The sequence below is a fragment of the Carettochelys insculpta genome, chromosome 2, assembly GCF_033958435.1.
Source record: "Carettochelys insculpta isolate YL-2023 chromosome 2, ASM3395843v1, whole genome shotgun sequence".
In the NCBI taxonomy this organism is placed as follows: Eukaryota; Metazoa; Chordata; order Testudines; family Carettochelyidae; genus Carettochelys; species Carettochelys insculpta.
Genome location: NC_134138.1, coordinates 146,430,233 through 146,451,339, shown reverse-complemented (window position 1 = coordinate 146,451,339; position 21,107 = coordinate 146,430,233). Strand labels below are relative to the sequence as shown.

Sequence of the window (21,107 nt, the reverse complement as noted above, 5' to 3'; positions counted from 1 at the left end):
TGGTGTGGAACTTTTACTCATGGTTCATGTTTCTGAGCCCTCTTTGTGGTGGTTTCCCAGGTGAATGCCAAATTACTTCCCTTCCTTTTGTTAAGTTTCTTTTCTACATTCAGACTTTGGCTAGCGAGCAGGGAAGTATTTCTCCTTAGATGCACCCAAGGGCAGTGTGTAAATTTCTTAGGTTACTGGAGGAAGTATGGAGAGGCTTGAGCCAGTTCAGTATTGGATGGATAGAAAACAACCCCTAGATATTGAACCTGACCCTGACTGCTGTTGGCTCCACCTGGCAGAAGGGTTACAGATACTTTAGTTTTCTAAGAGAACATCTACATTATCCTTTTCCCACGACTTTGTCCTCTTTCTGGTGGTGTATCTCCTCAGTGTCTCCCAAAGAAAGCAGCACTGTACTTACAGTGATGGAAAGGTGATTAATGAAGCAAAAAACTGCATACATTCTACTCATGGGGTTGGGAAGTGCACAGTGAAATGCTGCATGTGAGAACTCTGGCCAAATGGTGAGTGAAATTGTTGACAAATTAAGCCTTTTAAATGGACACTTTCTGGAGAATATTGGCTTAATATTAATGTGTGCAATGTTTCAGGGGGTAGCCATGTTAATCTGTGTTATAAAAACCAAGGAGTTTCATAAAAACAAGGAGTCCTTTGGCATCTTAAAGATGGACAAATTTATTTAGTCATAAGCTTTTGTGAGCTGGAACCCATTTCACCAGATGCCTGAATAATGTGTGTAATGACTTCCAGGCCGAGTCTACACTACACCATAATTTCAAAGGAGTTTATTTCCAATTCCAACTTCGAACTACCAGACTTTGAAAATTATCTATCTGCGCATACAAAAGCAGCTTGAAGTCACCATCTGCTATTTCGAAGTAGCGGCCTGGCACTTTGAAAAGAAGCATCTACACACCCTTGGCCCCTGTTTCGAAATAAAAGGCCAGGAAACACCGAGACAGAGGTCGCATACCTGCCAAGCCCTTCCATGGTCACAGCCAGCTGCTCCTTTAAAGGGCCCCTCCCAACACCCCACACCCTGCACATGTTCAGGGCTGCCAGGCTGTACACAGCACAGCATAGCACACCCTTTGCACACAGCAGAGCCATTGCAGAGACCCTTATAGATCCTCAGCAGCTTCCCATGGGGGATTTCCTCCAGGCCATGGCCAGCCTGCTGGCAGCTGTCCTCCAGCAGCAGCACAGGGCCAGCTGCATAGGCCCGTTCCTGCAGGCCCTTTGCCAGGGGCAGTGGCTGCACCCCACCCCGGTGACCCGATGATACTGGGGCTTTCCCACCAACACTGACTGGTGAGACCACCTTGTGCAGGGGGACTGGGACAATGACCAATGGCTGCAAAACCTCAGAATGACCCAGGAGATCTTTGAGGAGCTGTGCCACTGGCTTGCCCCAGCCCTCCAGCACCGGGACACCAGGGTGTGGCTCACGCTCCCACTGCACAAGAGGTTAGCTATTGCCCTCTGGAAGCTGACCACCCTCAACATCGACCCCTCTCTTGGACATCAGTTTGGGGTAGGCAAGGCCACCATCAGGGCAGTCCTGATGGAGGTAAGCCAGGCTGAGGCCATGCACACACCAAGGGGTGCGGGGGGGGGCACACAGCAAGGGTTGGCCCTACATAGGGCCAAGGAGAGGGGCTGTACGTGGGGAGGGGACCCTGCATGGGACCAGTGCGGAGGGGGAGGCCTGCATGGGGCCAGGTACCACCGGGCCACACACTCATGGACACATCTGTCTTGAATCCCATACAAGTCGTCTGGGCAATCAGCACCCTTCTCCTTTGCTGGGTGGTCACCGTCGGGGACCTGGACATTGCTCTGGCCAGCTTCGCAAACCTGGGATTCCCCAACACTTTGGTGTGCTGGACGGCACACACATTGCCATCTGTGCCCCAGGCCATCCCACAGGGGCCTTCATAAACAGAAAGGGGAACCACTCAGTGGTCCTCCAGGCCCTAGCTGATGCCACCAGCAGGTTCATGGACATGTGCGTGGGATGGTCCAGCAGAGCCTATGATGCCCAGGTGTTGAGGAACTCATGGCTCAGCCACAGAATGCAGGAGGGGACTAACCACCCACTGTAGGAGCTCCCGGTAGGAGACGTCACCATGGCTCCCTGCATTGTGGCTGATGCTGCATACCCCTGGCACCCATGGCTCATGAGGCCCTACACCAGCTGCACCGACCCATCCCAGGACTGTTTCAGTGCTCACCCGAACTATGCCAGGAATGCTGTGGTATGGGAGTTCAGGCGGCTGAAGGGGAGATTTAAATGCCTCTTCACGAGGCTGGAGGCCAGCTTCCTGAATGTACTGGCCGTGGTCACAGCCTGCTGCGCTCTCCACAGTGTTGTGAAGAGTAAACAGGAGCCCTTTGTCCAGGGCCAGACTGCTGAGACTGCAGCCAGGTATGAGTCGCTGCCTGTTATCCCGTGCTGCCAGGCACAAAGGGATGGGGTGTGGGTCAGGGAGGCCTTGCAGGAGACCTTCGTCCAGAGCCTGAAATGACCCTTCCCCAGCCACCCTCCCCTACCATACACCCCTCCCCCACCACACAAAAGAAACATGGGATTGAGGGTAAAATCTCAAACATTTACTAAGACAACAATAAACTTTAGAGATAAAGAAACATGTGAACAAGAGTTTTAAACTATTTACAAGAGGGGAAACTATATCCACCAGGAATCCTGGGGAGGCATTGGGGTAGGGACTGAACTTGGGGGAGTGTGCCAGGGTGTTGGGCGGCTCACTCATCCACCAGGGTAGTGGGCCAGGAGTCATGATGGCCATGGGAGCCCCTTTCACCCCAGGTCCAGAGACCCCATCGGGGCTGGGGTGCAGCTGAGACTACAGGGAGGTAGGTGTGTAGGAGGGACAACAAGGAGGTAGGCGTGTAGGAGGGGTGCAGGGATGTCTGAGTCAGCAAGGAGCTTGAGGGGGAGGGGGAGGCCCGCACACCTTGGGTGACACTGGCCACCAGCCACTCCGCCAATGCCAGGCAGGCAGTAGGTGGCAGGGCATGCAGGATCAGAACCCCAAGTTGGCACCTGGGAGGGGTTGGAGGGGGCTTCCAGGGCAGGTTGGCGAGGGGGAGGAGGTTGGGCGAGGCAGGTGGTGACAGCCTGAGTGAGGTTTTCCAGGCTGTCTGCCACCTGCACCCAAACCTCCTGCTCCATTGCCAACCAGTCCCACAGCACAGCCATCATGTCTGTAGTGGGTCAGTATGGCCTCCTGCAGACCCGGAGGCCGGGGAAGCTATGCAGAGGCCCTGGTGGGCGGGGCCGGAGTCAGAAGACCAGAGGCCCGCCCGTCAGAGGGCGGGGCCAAGGGCTAGAAGAGCCAAAGGCGGGACTCGGGAGCCATTCAGTGCTGGGCCTCTGGGCAGGGAGGACGTGCCTGCACGAGCTCCCTGGGGCCAAAGGGAGAGGGCCTGCGGCCGCCCGGCCAGGCCAGAGGAGGAGGCCCCCAGAGGCTCCACGCACCCCCGGGTCCGTATGCCCCAAGGAGACTACCCGGACTTCCTGGACCTACCAGGACCTTCCCGCCGGTAGAGACCCCCTGCCGTGGAAGAGGCCCCGGGAGCAGGCTGCCCCAGAGCCCCGGCGGATCCCTACAACACCCAGACCCAGGACCGCCCTGCATCTCCTGTATTGCCACTGCCTGACTATCCTAAAGACGTGGTCATGGACGATTGGCCGGAGCCCCCACAGGTGGATGACCCAGGGGAGACCGACCTAGGAGGACCCCCCGACCAGATGGACTGGGACCTGCCGCCAACAGAGGGTGAGGTAGGAAGTGGCCCGGGGAACGTCTCTCACGAACCAATGGCAGTGTGTTGCGGTCTGGATCCCCACTGCCGGGGTTGCATGTGAGCGACCCCCAGGGCCCCGGGCCGGGTCGCAGTGGAGTGGGAGGGCCTGCGACCCCCTACCCCACCTCCCTGACAGGGCCAGCCCCCGCTGAGCCTGTCTGTAGTCCCTTGTGTTGCTGCCCCGCCCCAAACTGAGGGCTGGGCTGGTGATTTCCCTTGTGTTGCTGCCCGCCCCAAACTGAGGGCTGGGCCGGTGGTTACCCTTGTGTTACTGCCCCGCCCCAAACTGAGGGCTGGGCCGGTGTTTATCCTTGTGAGCTGCTGCCCCGCCCTGGACTGAGGGCTGGGCCCAGAACTCTATAACTCTTGTGAGCTGCTGCCCTGCCCTGGATGGAGGGCTGGGGCCTGTACGGCGGTAGCGGTGACTGCCTGAACTGAGTGCGGGCTGCGGCCCTAACCCCCTCTTTTGTTGCCGCCCGCCCTAGACCCAGGGGCTGGGCGTCACGGGACTTGTTACAATGTCCCACAAGGTGGCCATGTGGGTGGCTGCCTCTTCCTCCCATCTCTGATGACTCCATGGGGATGTGGTATGGGTGGGGGTGCCCGTCTCCTGGCCCTCTCTGGCTGAAGGCTGGTCATGGGCAGGCCTGGGTTGGCTCCCAGATGGCAGGCTTGTGGAGACAGAAGGGGACAGGGACACAGCCCATCAGTTGTGCACCTGACCCCATGGGCCAGGGTCCCCAGTCCACCAGCTCCCCCATTGTCCAGTGGTCCAGAGGCCCCAGTGGGATACCAGTGCAGGAGGATCCCTGCACGGTGCGGCTAGTGCTAGGTTTGATGCATCCCCCCACACCTTCCCATAGCATTGCAGGGCTATGCAGGGCTGCAGGTATCAGCTGGGCATGTGGCCCCTTGGTGGCCATGGCAGGGATTGGGTCCCCCTCCCTGAGCCCTGGGGTATCCTGAACACCCGGTGCCTACCCTCTGGTACCTCTCGGCTCTCGGGGTAAGCCTAGCTGGAGGGGTCCCCAGCTGGATGATTCAGAGGGGAGGGAGTGATGAACGTCCCATCACTGGAACCCTCATCTTCACTCCCCGGGTCGGTCTCCTGGTCCCTCGGACAGGGGTGGTGTCCTGTGAGGGTCCCAGCTCCCTCTAACTGCATGCCTCTGGTTACTCCTCAGTCTCAGTGGGCAGGGCCATGGCGTTGAGGAGATGTTCTTCGGGTGGCAGCTCTTTTGGCCCCAGGAGGTGGTGGAACCGCGTGGGCTGTGTGCCTGATTGGCTGCTGGTGTCCCTTGCACAGCAGTAGGTCTGTTTTGGAGCAGACGTGCCCCTGGGTGGTGAGGCCCCTGGACAGCTGCTCGAATGCATCGGCGCTCTGTAGCTGCACCCCAGTCTGTAGGAGGACCGCCTCATCCCCTTAACAAGGAGAGGAGGTCCTTCAGCTCATCCTCCATCCAGGAGGGGCCCCACCTCTGCCTCTGCAGCCTGATGTCCTGAGGCCCCTGGATGGAGCCACTGGGGGTCTCCTGGGAGGCACTGGGGTCCTCGCTGCCTGACATGGCCGACTCGGGCTTGCTCTCGCCACAGTGGTGTTGGGGGTAGGGTGTGGTGCAGGGACCTTGTGGCCTCAGTGTGTCCAGCACGCTCTCGGCTTCCTGACTGGGGTTGCTTGGTAGCTGCTTCCTGGCATGCATCAGGCAGGGGCCATAGAGCCCTGTGTGGGCTGGCCAGAGCACCTCCAGGCTCCTGTGGGCCACCTCCATGGCAGACCTGCTATTTCAAAATAGGAGGCCGGAGAGCACCTACACACATCCTATTCTGAAGTCACTCTTCGAAATAGGACACCATTCCCCAGAAGGGAATGAAATAACGGCTTCAAAACTGGGTCCCTGTACTTTGATCCCAATTTCAAAATTGTGCATTGTGCGTGTAGACGCTCCGCGCTATATTTTGAAATAGGGCTGAATTTCAAAATTAATTTTGAAGTTACTTGCTCGTGTAGAAGTGGCCCCATAGATTTTAAGTTGATCTTTTCTCCCTATTCTTTGTAACAACCTTTTAGGTCCATGAAAACTGTTATCATATCCCTTCTCAATCTTCTCTTCTTCAGAGTAAACAAATCCTAAATCTAACCTGCCCTGTGCTAGCCCTCTTCACGCACAAGAGGCACTTGTGAGGGTTGTCTCCTATACACATGGGAAGGGAGGCTGCTGCAGTACTCCGGGGCTCCTGGCCCAGTACCTGGGATTCTCCTGCCAGCCTGGTGTACTTGGGGCTTTGCTCTCAGCATCAGCTTAGGGTGAGGGGGATGGGGAGGACAGGGATAAGGGGGCTGGATCAGAGTTCCTCCCCAGCTGGCAACTTTCTTAGCCATGTGTTGCACGGGAGCTGCTGGCTTATATTCACCAGTCTTATCAGTCAGCTCTTTGAGTGTTCTAGGATGTATTTCACCAGGGCCTGGAACACATTATTTGTCTAAATAATTTTTAACTTGCTCTTTCCCTATTTCAGACTCCAACCCTACCTCACTGAAGAGCATGAATCACACTTGGGGCACCACAGAGAGGGGGGCCAGTGACAGAGAGACATGGAGGGTTTTTGTTGCTGCCCTACACACCGGTAGGTGTAAAGGGCAATGATAGTGATGATGGGTGGTCACCCAAACAAACAGCTTAGAGGGACCACTGGTAATGGTTGAGTCCTTCCATAGGATCTACTGATGATTCTCTCTCTTGCATCTATCGTATTTAGGCGGCTGGTAAATTACTCTCACTTTCCCTAAAAGGATACTTTTAAAGATGTTCCTCAGCCTGTCCCTTCGGTGTATTATAAATCTCTGCTCGACACTGTTTTAGTTCTTAATATATTTCTGATACTTTGCCTGGTCTGTTCCTCCGTGTTTCAAAGAATTAACATGTCCTCCTTACATCTTCATCCAGTGATTTGGCAATTATAGGATGACAATCCTTTCCCTCACTCTCTTCTTCACCCCTGACTACTCTATCTTCTTCAGGTCCAGATATTTGTTTTCTTTGTTCTTCCTAATCTGAAGCCATTCCTCACCCTTTCCTTCATTTTCCAACATAAATTCCAGCCTCTTTTTTCCCATCCAGCCAGCTCCAATCTAACAAAATATCAAATATTGCCTTTATTTTAACTGACAGATAATTTAAAATGACAAAGATCCTATACTGGATTTGTTAAATATGGAGGGCATGTGGAAGTGATTTAGTATGTACAAGAAAAAAATAAGAGTGATATGTATAAATGTTAAAATTGAAGCAATGCTACTATGCTTTCCAGAAGTAAGTGACTGATTTTAATTAAGCCAGAAATTAGTCTGTTATCGGATGGATCATGTACATTTCTGGAACTTAAATGTACAGTAATTGTGTTGGCTTTACATAATTCCCCATTGGCTATATGGAGAGTGCCCTTTTGGTAAATTTCAGATTGAGTTATGAATACAGGAGACAAGTCAGGCGACTAGAGGGAGATGAAAACCAGGGAAAGGAAGCTTTCTGCTGAATCTAATTCCTTGGTTTATACCAGAAGTGGGCAAGATCTGGCCTCTGGCCTGCCCTGCTGGGACCCCAAGGCAGGCTCCCTGCTTGCAACTCAAAGCTACTCAAAATGGCTAGAAGCTCCCTTTCGGCACCATGCACCCCTTGCAAGGCAGGGGGAGAGACTTTGTGCACTGACTTTGCCTCCAGCCCAATTTTTGCAGCCAGTGGGAGCTGAAATGATTGGGCCAGGGCTGGGGCAAGTGCTTGAAGTCCCTTCCTCTGCCCTCCAAGGGGCATGTGGGACAGAAAGGCACAGGGGGTAGCCTCCAAACATTTTGAGCAGCTTGGGGCTGCAGGAGACAGGAAGCCTGCCTCACGTTCCTGCCAGGCAGCTAGCTGGATGCCCTCTTGTAGTGAGTCAGTATGGCCTCCTGCAGACTCAGAGGCAGAGGAGGCTGCGCAGAGGCCCTGGTGGGTGGGTCCGGGGCCAGAATACCAGAGGCCCGCCCCTCAGAGGGCGGGGCCCAGGGCCAGAAGAGCCAAGGGCAGGGCTCAGGACCCATTAAAGCCTGGGCCTCCGGGCAGGGAGGACGTGCCTGCACGAGCTCCCCGGCGCCAAGGACAGAGGGCCTGTCGCCACCCGGCCAGGCTGGAGGAGCAAGCCCCCAGCGGCTCTGAACAACCCCGGATCCAGATGCCCCAGGGGGACTATCCGGACTTCCCAGACCTGCCAGGACCTTCACGCCGGTGGAGACCGCCCGCCTTGGAAGGAGCCCCAGGAGCGGTCTGCCCCAGAGTCCCGGCGGATCCCTACAGCCCTCAGGCCCAGGATCGCCTCGGGTCCCCTGTGTTACCGCCGCCCAACTATCCCAATGACATTGATATGAGCGACTGGCCGGAGCCCCTGAAGGTGGACGACCTGGAGGAGGCTGACCTAGAGGGACCCTCTGACCAGATGGACTGGGACCTTCCGCCAGCAGAGGGAGAGGTAGGAAGTGGCCCGGGGAACGACGCTCCTGAACCCATGGCAGTGTGTTGCGGCCTAGATCCCCACTGCCGTGGTCATGAGTGAGCGACCCCCAGGGCCCCGGGCCGGGTCGCAGTGGAGCGGGAGGGCCTGCAATCCCCTACCCCCTCCTGCGCTGGGCCTGTGCTAACCCCTTGTGCTGTTGCCCTGCCCCAAACTGAGGGCTGGGCCTGGGCTCAGACCCCTTGTGAACTGCTGCCCCACCCTGGACAGAGGGATGGGCTGGAATCATAATACTATTATGAACTGCTGTCCCACCCTGGACTGAGGGCTGGGCCAGGATTGTACCACTATTGTGAACTGCTGCCCCGCCCTAGATTGAGGGCTGGGGCCTGTATTGTATTGTACTGGGAACTGCTGACTGCCCCAACTGAGTGCGGGCTGGTGTTATAACCCTTGTGGTGGCCGCCTCGCCCTAGGCCAAGGGCTGGGCGTCCCAGGACTTCTTACACCCCTATATAAGCACCTTCTGGCCACAGCCTGTCTCTTGCATCCCACCATCCCTCTCCCACTCCCAACTCCCTGTCCTAGGTTACCACCTAAACTCACTGCAGCCTCCCTTTCACAGGTCACAACTTTCTCCCAGACACTGTACTCCCCTCCTAGACCACTCCCTCTCAGCCACAGTCCTCTCCTGCATCTAACCCCTTCCCCAGACAAAGCACCCCAGTCCTCTGCCCCAGGTCAGAGAATCATAGAATCATAGAATCCCTGGGCAGGAAGGGACCTCAGGAGGTCATCGAGTCCAGCCCCTGCCTAAAGCAGGATCAACCCCAACTAAATCATCCCAGCCAGGGCTTTGTCAAGCCGGGACTTAAAAACCTCTAGGGATGGAGATTCCATCACCTCTCTTGGTAACACATTCCAGTGCTTCACTGCCCTCCTGGTGAAGTAGTTTTTCCTTATATCCAAACTACACCTCTCCCTCTGCAACTTTGGACCATTGCTCCTTGTTCTGCCATCTGTCATCACTGAGAACAGCCTCTCTCCATCCTCTTTAGAGCCTCCTTTCATGACTCTCTCCTTCACTCAAACTCCCTCTCAGGCCCCCCACTCTCTCCTGTATCTCACTCCCCTACTCCAAGCTCCCTTCTGTACTCATCCTCCACCCCACACCCTGCATGCCCTCCATAGAAAAATGCAGCCCTTAACCACTTAGCAAAATTGTAGAATGCTGCACCCCATCAAAATTATTGCCCACCCTTGGTTTACACTGTACTCTGCCTCCATTCTGGTGAAATTCTTGCCACAGCTTGTACAGCCTGCTAAGACAGAAGCAATTATGCTGACACACTACCTGAAGAACTGGCGACCAAATCCTTGAAAGTATTTGAGCACTGAATTCCCACTGAAATTGAGAGCCTAAATATCTATAAGGATTCCAGTAAAGTATACTAAGCAAATGGGAAAGACGCATTATTGGGAGTGGCTAGGGGTCAGCCAGAGTTTGCATAGGTGACACTCCCTAACAGTCCCTCCCCCCCACGAAACCTGCTCCATACGTTTCCTACCTATACATAACGTCCCTCCAAGTTCACACCCAGGTTCCTGCCCAGCAGGGGAAGTCCATTTTCATGGACATGTATAAAGAGGTATTTCTGCAAATGTCTCCTGGCAAAGTAGAGTTATCTGTCCACCCTGGAAGTGGACATCTACCAGCAATGGTCTCCATTGGGTTTCTTGATATCCATACCTTATCTTGTTGCAATGGATTAAAATCTAATGTTTGAATTTAGTTAACTATTAAACCTTTTTTTTTAATGAGGGCATTTTACCTCTGTTATACTTTACAGTAAGTGGAGTGTTCATTTCTGACTCTATTCCATTATCTAGAAGCACTGTGTCTATCTTCTCGTTTACTATGTCTTTTTATTTTTGTTTAAGGACTAGAGCAGAAATGATGTTCATTTCATTGGAAAATTAATTACAAAGAAATACCATCTGCACTAGTTTTGTCAGTTGGAGAATGCTCATCATTTCCTGCAACAGAGAGTAAGCCCTATCCTTAAGAGAGTCTGGAGTCTGCTCGGGGTGCTGGAATAGTGGATGGAACAAGGAGCAGAACTCTGAGTAATAGTTCATTTAAACTACAATCCTGGACCATATTTCCCACACCTCTTAAGAGCAGTGCAAAGTCTTGGGAGAAGCAGGGAAAATGGAGGAGCTGCTGGGAGGAATCTGGGTATAAATTTGGAGGGGTGTTATGTATGGGTAGGAAAAGTATGGAACAGATTTTACGGGGGCAGGACTGTTGGGGAGCTTCATCCGTACAGACACTGGCTGACCCCCTAGCCACTCCCATTCAATTGGCATATCTGTCCTTCTCCATGTATCTCTGCATCCCATATGTCCTTGCACCCCCAGCCTACATGCGTCCCTCCGCTGCCAGGCACCCCATGCTCCTAACTCCCTGTGGCCCCACACCCCCAACCCATGTCCCTCTCTGCCCCCAGTCAGCCACCACACTTCCCTGAATAGTTCTGCACACACTCCCTGCCCATGTTGTGGCCCTACATCTCGCTCCCCACTATGACCCTGTCTCCACTCCCCACTCAGTCCTCCCCCACTAGCCCGTATGGGTCCACTTGAATGCCCAGGAGCCCCACAATGTCTGTCTGCTCATAGCCGCTGCCTCCAGGCCTGGCCTCCCAACAGGCTCTGTGAAGAATATAGGCTCTTTCTGTGCAACAGCTGGCTGGGAGCAGCTGCTGTATTCTAGCACATCACCCTCTAAGAAAAGGCAGAAATGCAGCAACATTCCAGCAGACACCTTTACTGGTGCAAAAACAAAACAAAGCAAAACAGCAACAACAACAACAAAACCCCCAAACAACAACATATATATGGCTCATAATTTGTGTGTGCATGCAGTGGTGTAGAATTCCCACAGGAGCACTTTTTTAACTCATCAGTCATGGATGTTGGAACCCAAGTGTTGGAAAGCTAATATCTGAAATAAGTCCCAGACTTTCATTTACTAACAGGTCTCTGAAGGGTTAGAAAAGAATTGAAGAGGCTATTATTCTTCTCAAGGACTAGAGAACCCAAGTATCACAAACTATACGTTACGGCCACACTACAGAGACTGCAAAATCATCGGCAAGGGGAATATTTGCGTAATAAAGTATAGAATTGTAAATGTTATTCTGAAACGTTGGATTTAAAGGTATGTGACAGCAATAAACTGGGGAATTTGTATAAAGACCAGTAGACTTGCTATCAAAAAGTGTATGGCTTAGCAGTTCATTGGTATTCCAAATATTATTTATAATTTTGTTTGCAGTACATGTTTACTATGAAACTGTATAGTACTATCTCTCTGATACTGTCTGGGAATTATTATTAACAGCTATATTCAAGGTTTTACAACCAAGAACACTGAGTTTTAAGTCTGTGTAATACTTTCCTAAAAGTACTTAAAAAGCAGAATCTGATTCATGCTTCAGAAAACAGGTAAGCTGAAGTATAGGAAGAAGTGGGATGTCACATGTAGTACTACATCAATATTCACATACTACTGTTCCATGTGAGCCCTGCCTCAGTCAGTTTTCAAACTGGACCTGCTCTGGGGCTAAATCAGAGTTGTGTAGTGAAAGAGGCTATAGGACCTCATGTGTAACAGAATTTGGAAGGCATGAGGCAGGGCACTGCAGAAAGAGAGGATGGTTTCAGGGTCAAGGCAGTTGATTGTTGTCTTGGAGAACTGGCGTCTATCTGTGTCTCTGCCACAGAGTACCTGCATGATACAGGGGAAGTCACTTAAACCAAACTTTCACAAATGGTCACAGGAAGCTGTGCTATACTGACCTGGTTGAGCTTCCTCTTGTGATCTGATACTAGGCTATCAAACTGGACCCAAACTTTGGATCTCATGTGTTCTTGAGCATATTGAGTACGAGTGGTGTCAATATGGCTATGTTTGTTTGGCTTTCCCATCCACTACTCCTTTTTGGTATGTGGGTCCAGCTTCCCTAAATGCCAAGACTAGTTCTATTCCCCTGCCATCCATGTGTCCTCAGTAACAAAGCATGCCTTCTCCAGAGCTCCACCCCTGTAAGTACTCTTATTTAATGTTAATCCTATCAGGGACCTTATGACAACCGAAACAGGGGAGCACATAGACTTTTCACAGGAACTTTTAAACCAGACACACAGCCTGATGCAGATGCATACTGTGGAGTGCTGTATTTTACCACAGAGCAGGTTCCAACTAAATCAATGTGGTATAATACAAGCTGATCTAGGCCTAGATCTTGAAGAAATGTAGGCACATGCATTACACTGACAGACCCGGGTTGCTGGCCCTCGGGATACACCCTGCAAGCGTAGGGTCTAAAGCCCTGCACTCTACCATGCGAGCTAAAGGCCAGCTGGCTCTCAGCTGAGGCTGTAGAGCAGAGACTTCACTCACCCCAGATGAGGTCTCCGTGCCTCCAGGTACTACACATGAATTTACTCATGTGAGTAGTCACGTTAAGTTTACTAGGCTACTCACATAACTCGAGTTACATTAAGTCTTTGGGACTGTTGCCATGACTTTTGTTACAATGGCACAGTGATTCTGTGACTTTTGAAATCAAATTAGATTATTACTTACATTCTCAAGATCATCTTTGATTTTTTCAGTCATTCTGTAGTTGTAAAAACATGCTTTGATTATTTAACTGGACAACAACTTTATTACTTTTGGGTTATTTTACAATGTATGGCAGTAAACACAGGGACTATCACAGTCATTAGCTTTCATTTCTGAGCTGTGTGTCAGGGGAGCAAGCAAACTGAAAGCAGGGCAGAAACAGCCAGAAAACCAGAGAAGTACTGGTAACATAACCTTGAAAGCAAACCAAAGGGGCTTCCTTTTGGGCAAAGTGCTGTGTGAAAATGACAGGCTTGGAATTGTGAGGACTGCCTCCTACTGTTTTTACTGTGTTTAGGAAAACAGGACTCTGTACGTTTTTCTTGCAATCATGTTTATATACAGAGATACCTGACTTGAATCCTCATTTTCTCCTAACAGAAACAGTGCTGCAAGACTCCGCTTACTGACTGAGCGACAAGGCACATAAGTAGCATTGTACAGTCAGAATTTTTAAGCTTTGTGAACCTACTTGTGGACTCTGTAAACCGATGAGATGAAGAACTGTTCACAAAAATTGCTAAAGACAAGTATTTCCCTAATTGTAGAAGGGACTGAATTTCTTCAGGTGTGTTTGACTAGCTTCTATGATGAAGTAACTGGCTCTGTAGATGTGTGGAAGTCAATGGATGTGATATACCTTGACTTTAGCAAACCTTTTGCTGTCTCCCACAACATTCTTGCCCATGAGTTAAGGAACTAGGGATTGGATACATGGACTGTGAGATGGATAGAATGTCAGCTTGATTGACGGGCCCAACGGGAAGTAGTCAATGGCTCAATGTCCGATTGGCAGTTGGCTGCAAGTGGAGTGCTCCAGGGATTGGCTCCAGGGCCAGTACTGTTCAACATCTTTACCAATGACCTGGATGAGGGGATGGATTGCACCCTCAGCAAATCTGCAGATGATACCAAGGTAGGGGGTCAGGTAGATGCACTGGAGGGTAGGAATAAGGTCCAGAGCGACCTAGATAAATTGGAGGATTGGGCCAAAAGAAATTTGATGAGGTTCAACAACGAGAAGGGCAGAGTCTGGCAGTTGGGATGGATGAATCCCAAGCGCTGTTACAGGCTGGGGACCAACTGGCTAAGTAGCAGTGTAGCAGAAAAGGACCTGGGGATTATAGTGGATGAGAGTCTGGAGAGGAGTCAACAGTGTGCCCTTGTAGCCAAAAACCTAGTGGCATATTGGGGTGCATTAAGTGAAGCATTTCCAGCAGATCCAGAGAAGTTATTGTTCCTCTCTAATTGGCACTGGTGAGGCCACATTTGGAGTATTGCATCCTGCTCTGGGCCGCCCAGCAGAGAAAGGATGTGGACACATTGGAGTGGGGACAGCAGAGTGCAACAAACATTATTAAGGGGCTGGAACACATGGTCTATAAGGAAAAGCTGAGAGATTTGGGCTTATTTAGTTTGCAGAAGAGAAGACTGAGGGGTGATTTAATAGCAGCCTTCAGCTTCCTGAAAGGGGGCTCTAAAGAGGATGGAGAGAAACTATTCCCAATGGTGACAGATGGCAGAACAAGGAGCAATGGTCTGAAGTTACAGAGGGAGAGGTGTAGGTTGGATATTAGGAAAAACTATTTCACCAGGAGGGTGGTGAAGCACTGGAATGCATTACTGAGAAAGGTTGTGGAATCTCCAAACCTAGAGGTTTTGACATCCCTGCTTGACATAGTCATGACTGGGATGATTTAGTTGGGATTGATCCCAGTTTAGGCAGGGGGCTGGACTAGATGACTGCCTGAGGTTCCTTCCAGTTCTAGAATTCAATGATATCAGTGGTCCCCAAACTTCTCAGCACGACGCTCGCTTTTTGATTTTTGAGAAACCCTCACGCCCCACCCCTCATCTTTACCATCATGCACCCCCCCTTTTAACAAAAAATTAAATTAGTAATTCAAAATAAACACAAACTTGGTATGAAATTTTATTTAAAATTAAAAATAAGCACATTTTTTTTTTTTTGCCCAAAAAAGTTAATAAAAATGTAATTTAAGATCAGAAATAGGAGAGGCAAAACAAATTTAATGGGAATGATGATGCCGCATTTTCTTCATGACTTGGGAAATCCTAGGTTTGAAAGCTGAAAGTGCACAACACAAATCCTTTTTGACTTCTAGTCGATTTCTTTGTTTTGTTTTTAATGTGACTAAACTTGAAAAGCTTTTTTCACAGAAGGTACACTTTCCTCCAAGCTTGAGTTTTCGAAATTATCTTTCGCGCTTGAATCATACTTTATTTCAAGTGCTTGTTCTTGCAATATTTCTGGCAATGAATTGACATCAAAGTTGAATGGATTACATACTAATTTATGAATGGGGTTGCCAGAAAAATTGTCTGGAAAATAGCGGATGAATTTGTCAGCAATGCAGTCCAGATGAAACAATCTTATTTTTCACATCCTCTTTACAAAGTTATTGGAAACCTTCATTTTAGTGAGTGCTGAAAATGTCAGAAAAGATGAAAAGTTAGGTGTCTGAGCTTGTGTTTGACATTTCCAAGCTGGATTTTTTTCAGTAAATGCTTTGATGTAATTGTGGTGCGCTATAATGTTTGCAGTGTTGTTTCCTTGGAGCTTCAAACTGAGGTTGCTCAAAGATTCAAAAATGTCCACGAAGTACACCAGTGAAAGTTGAAACATTTGCCCTGTAAATGCACAATATAACTCTTCTTTTTCCTGGTGCTTGAGGAAAATTTCCACTTAGTCTTTCAGTTTGAATAATCTCAAAAGCATGTTCCCTTTGGAAAGCCATCGTACCTCTGTGTGAAATGAAAGAGTGGAAAAAAAAGTGCATACACCAACTAGTTTTCCCAATGAAAGTCTATTTTCTTCAAAAAAGTTGGAAATTGTTTTCATAACATCAAAAGCCTTGATGTGGTCATCAATTCCTTTGAAAAAAGCAGTTCTTTCATAGTTCCATTGTTAATCAAACATAGACAAGCAACTGATAGTACTGTGCTACATCAGTGGTATCGTCACACTGAATTGCAAAAAAAGGAGAAGCCAACACGGCCTCCACAACTTGAAGTTTAAGATCTTTTGCCAGGTCATCGAAGCCATATTTCACAGAATTGGTGGAAAGCAAAATTTCCAATAGTTTGTTCTTGCTTTGGACACCAAGAATAATATCAGCCACTTCTAACAAGCAAGTCTTAACAAGAGTTTCTCCGATTATGCACGCCTTCTTGGCTTTAGCGATGAGCAATGACAGTTCATAAGATGCTTCTACCACTATGGCCAACATTTGATGAAAACCTCTAGTAGTGTCCAAATTTTGAAGTTTAGCAGAAAAAAACCTCTTTGGGTTTGTCTGTCAAAGTGCTGTGGTTCTTTGTCAAGTGTTTCTCAAGATGATTAGGTCTCAAAGAGTCATTGCTGAAAACTGGGTGGCATAGTACACACTGAAGATGATTGATCACAGAATCACACAATCCTAGGGCTGGAAGGGACCTCAGGAGGTCATCTAGTGCAGCCCCCTGCTTCCATCAGGATCAACCCTCACTAAGTCATCCCAGCCAGGACCTTGTCAAGCTGGGACTTAAAAACCTTTTGGGGTGGATAATCCACCAGCTCTCAGGCAATGCATTCCAATGCTTCACTACCCTCCTGGTGAAGTAGTTTTTCCTAATATCAAACCTACACCTCTCCCTCTTCAACATTAGACCATTACTCCTTGTTCTGCCAGCTGACACCACTGAGAACAGTATCTCACCTCCTCTTTAGAGCTCCCCTTCAGTAATTTGAAGGCTGCTATTAAATCACCCCTAAGTCTTCTCTTCTGTAAACTAAACAAGCCCAAATCCCTCAACCTATTCTTATAAGTCTTGTGCTCCAGCCCCTTAATCATTTTTGTTGCCCTCTGCTGAACCTGCGCCAGCAAATCCACATCCTTTTTATTACTGGGGGTCCCAAAACTGGACACAAAATTCGAGATGTGACCTCGCCAGTGCTGAATAGAGGGGAACCACTACTCCTCTAGATCTGCTCGAACTGCTCCTCCTAATGCACCCTAGTATGCTGTTAGCCTTCTTGGCTACAAGGGCACACTGTTTACTCATATCCAGCCTTTCATCCACCATAACCCCTAGGTCCCTTTCCATCCTACTGCTGGTGACCCAGCCGGTCCCCAGCCTATAACAATGCTTGGGATTCTTCTGCCCCAGGTGCAAGACTCTACACTTCTCCTTGTTGAACCGCATCAGATTTCTTTTGGTCCATTCCTCCAATTTATCCAGGTCACACTGGATTCTCTCTCTACCCTCCAACGTATCTACCTCTCCCCCCAGTTTTGTGTCATCCACAAACTTGCTGATGGTTCAATCCAGTCCCTCATCCAGGTCATTAATAAAGATGTTGCATAACACCAGCCCCAGAACTGAGCCTTGCAGCACTCTGCTTGAAACCAAACACCATCCAGATATTGAGCCATTGACCACTACCCGTTGGGCCCAACCATAAAGCCAGCTTTCTATCCATTTTGTAATCCAAGGATCCAATCCATATTTCCTTAACTTATGGACAAGAATGTTGTGGGAGACCGTATCAAAAGCTTTACTGAAGTCAAGGTATATCACATCCACTGACTTCTCCACGTCCACAGAGCTTGTTACCTTGTCATAGAAGATAATCAAGTTGGTCAGGCAGGACTTGCCCCTGGTGAATCCATGTTGGCTACTTTTCATCACTTTCCCCTCTTCCAAGTGCTCCAAAATGGATTCCTTGAGGTTTCCCTCCATTATTTTCCCAGGTTTTGAGGTATTGCTGACCCTGTTTTTGGTCCTGTTTTTTTTCATGACAGTGAAGCCATACTTACTGTAGTCTTCATTGTACTTCCTTTTCTTAATCACAGCCACTACATATTAATTAAAAACCATATAAAATATATTTTCTGAATTAGAGTAAATTGAATGGATGCAATTTACTTTGATAAATTATCACAAACGTTTATTTACTACTAGTTATGTACAGATGTGCACTGCCTTACATATACCCCACCACCAGCAACACTGCAAGACTGACTACCTTCTCCCACAAGCATGCTAGGAAGTTTGAAAAAGTTCCATTGCCTTCTACATTGTTCTTTGGCCTCCTCACTGACTGAACCCCTACCCCTACCCCACCCCTATTGATTGAAAGGCATATCTATAGCTGTATCTGTATGTACATATTACATGGTATAAAATTTGAAAATTAAAAACTTTTTACAGTGCCTGACTTGCAGCTCCCCTGGGCTTGTGGGACCCGGGAAACTAACCACCCCACCAGGGCTGATGAGTTTCCTGCTCCCAAAGTGGAGAGAAGTGTGGAACCAGGTGGCAGTGGCTCCCCACGTCTCTGGGAGCCGGGCACCGCTTCTCCCTGGCTTCCCCCAGTAGCAGCATCTATAGGCTTACCTAGCTTCCCCCAGCTGGGGGCGCCTGGTGGGCAGATGGCCGCAGAGGGGCTTTGAGTTATGCTTAACTCGCGTTAATGCGAGTTAAGTGCGAGCGCACGTTGCGCATTTGGAGGGTTTACTTTACTCCTAGGCTCTGCCTCTTCAGAGCTGGGAGAGGGCTGCCTGCAGGTTCACCGGACGGGTGCAGCACCTCCCCGGGGAGGGGGCGTGGGACAGGGGCAGGGCCTGGGCCTCCTCCTTCCCCCGGACCCGCTGCGCCGGGCTGTTGCCTCAGTCGCAGCGGGAAGCATTGCGGCTCAGGCAGAGGAGCAGCACGTTGCCAGCTCTTTAAAAATTGCGGGGCAGAGCCCTCCCCTCCCTTCACGTGGCCCCTGCCGCTGCAAGGGAAACCTCCTCAGCGCCAGCCTCTGCAGCGGCGGCCCTGCTCCCGGGGGCCCACGCAAGAGCGGGCCGCGGCGGCAGGGCAAGGGCAGGGCGAGAGGGACCCCGAGGCGCCGCCTTGCTACCCGCGTACAGCGCCCCCGTAGCGGGCGGGCAGCGGCCCTGTCCCTTTAAAAGGCTGCAGACCCCGCCGCTCCCGCCCTCGGAGCGGCGGCGGGGAGGAGGAGGAGGCGCTTGGCGCTAACAAAAGTCTGCGGCGCCTCCCGTCCCGGCGCTGGGTCCAGCAACAAGTGGCTGCGCCCGGCCCGCTGCGGAAGGCGCTACAGTCCCGGCGGCTGCCCCGCGTGTGGATTATAACTGGAGCCGCTGCCCGGGCCAGGGCGCTGCGCCCCGCTGCCTGCCGCTCGGGGGCGGCTGGTGGGCGGCGCTGGCGCTGGCGCTCCCCGCGGTAGCCCGTAGCGGGCGAGCGCGGCCCGGCGGCAGAGCCATGGGGCAGGCGGGCGGGCGGCGAGCATGAGGCCGGCGGCAGGATGGGCGCGAACAATGGCAAGCAGTACGGCAGCGAGGGTGAGTCGTGTCCCGGGGCTCCCGCTCCTTCCTCGGCCGGGCGGCTGCGCCTTGCGGCCCCGGCCCCGGCCCGAGAGCAGGACGCCTTCCGCGGGCGGGCAAAGCGGGGTTGAGCCGGGGCGGGCGCATCGGCGGCAGAGTCGGTGCCGGGCAGGAGCTCAGCAGTCCCTCGTCACCCCCCAGCCCCTGGCAGGGCGGCGGCGGCGCTGTCTGTTTGGCCGCGTCCCCGCCCGGCCGGCCGCTGCCGGCTCTTTGCGCGGGGGGCGCAGCTCCGCTGGGTCGGGTAGGCGGTGCTGGTCGGGCCCTGTCATCCTCGTGTCACCAGCGCCGTTGCCAGAAGAGGCCGTTTCTCTTGCCAAGGCTTCGGGCAAGTGGGAAGCGGCTGGAAGAAGCTGCAAGAGAGGCGACCGTAACGCTTTGGTGGGGAGGAGCCCTGGGGTTCCCTTTTGGAAAGAGCCGGCTTAACTGCGGCGAGTGAGCTGAGCGCCTGCTGGCGGTGGGCGGCTGGGTAGGGGGCTGACTGGGACGGACACAGCTCTAATAGAGGCTGCGTTTTAAACTCATGGCGTTTTGTACAGCGGGAGAAGCAAGGCGGTGGCTGAGTGGAGAAGCATATGCAGAAAGATAGCTGGGGTTTTGGGTGCACTTATAACTTCCTACGGCTTTTCTGTCTGTAACTCGTGCTCCTTTCATTCCTCATCAGCCTGGAACCAGCAATAGGCTGTGCTTTTAGTTACGTCAGGAATTTATTCCAAGGGTCATTCTGTTTGCGTGCTGTGACATCAAACACCTTGGTATTTGGCCCTTGTAGTCACAGTACTAGCCCTTTGTTTAAAAAACTAGGACCAAGGTTGTGTAAGCAATGTGCTGTGAGCCCTTTCGGGTAGGTGCTGAGCATCTTGAAGCCCATTGACCTTACTGGGCATTAAGTGCACTTAGCACCTTCCTGGATCAAACCCTACGTGGACAGAAGGGTAAACAGCTAACTGCGTTCTAGTTTTCATAGTTAGGTATTTCAGTAACTTCTGTTCTGTGTAAAGTATGTCAGTGAAGCTTAAAATAGGAGGCAATTAAAATTAAGGTAGCTTCTTCTCAGTCCCTGCCCCATTACATTATTTCTAATGCTTTGCAACTAGTTCTTGTATCTCAAAAAACCTTGTATTATGCAGTGTGGTATATGACTGCTTCCTGTCTGAATAGCAACATTTTTCAACCCCTAGGGGGAGAGAGAGTGAGAGAGAGAGAGCACGAGAGAGACAGAGTTAATGTTCTCCAGCTGTTGTCCATAAATGCTACCTCTGCAATTTCACTTGAGTGAAATTTAACTGTTTTTGTTTTAGATACACAGGATCTAATTCATCCTTATGGAAACCTATTGGTTTCAATGGATTTGAACCAACAGTGAATTTTGGTGTGTATTATAGGAGACTGCTGGAAAAATCACCCTTATTAGAAACCAATAGGGAGCTTTGAAAGTTTTGTCTTTCTGCCTACAAAAGATGCACTCTCCTCTCTTGTTCTTAAACTTTGAATGGTCTTCTGTACAACGTAACCTCATGGTACCCAGAACAGTATGAGATCACAGCGTCTGTTTTTAGGTAGGCCTGTAATCTGTTGAATTCTTTGAGACTCCAGTGGGCAAGTGCCAAAGAATAAATCTCACACACACATCCAAAATATGTATGAGGATAGTGACAAAAAGGAAAAACACCATTTTTATGTAGATAATGAAATTCCTT

At 50.7% G+C, this 21,107-nt stretch overlaps 1 protein-coding gene across 1 annotated transcript in view; it reads left to right on the top strand.

The window, feature by feature from the left end:
• The first annotated feature begins 18,975 nt into the window (after positions 1-18,975).
• The window catches only part of FBXL7 (F-box and leucine rich repeat protein 7), a 276,063-nt gene continuing 273,931 nt past the window's right edge, over positions 18,976-21,107 (top strand). The window contains exon 1 of the mRNA XM_074987827.1: positions 18,976-19,368. Coding sequence (XP_074843928.1) covers positions 19,332-19,368 — 37 coding nt within the window. The 5' untranslated portion in view covers positions 18,976-19,331. The remainder of the gene's footprint in view (positions 19,369-21,107) is intronic.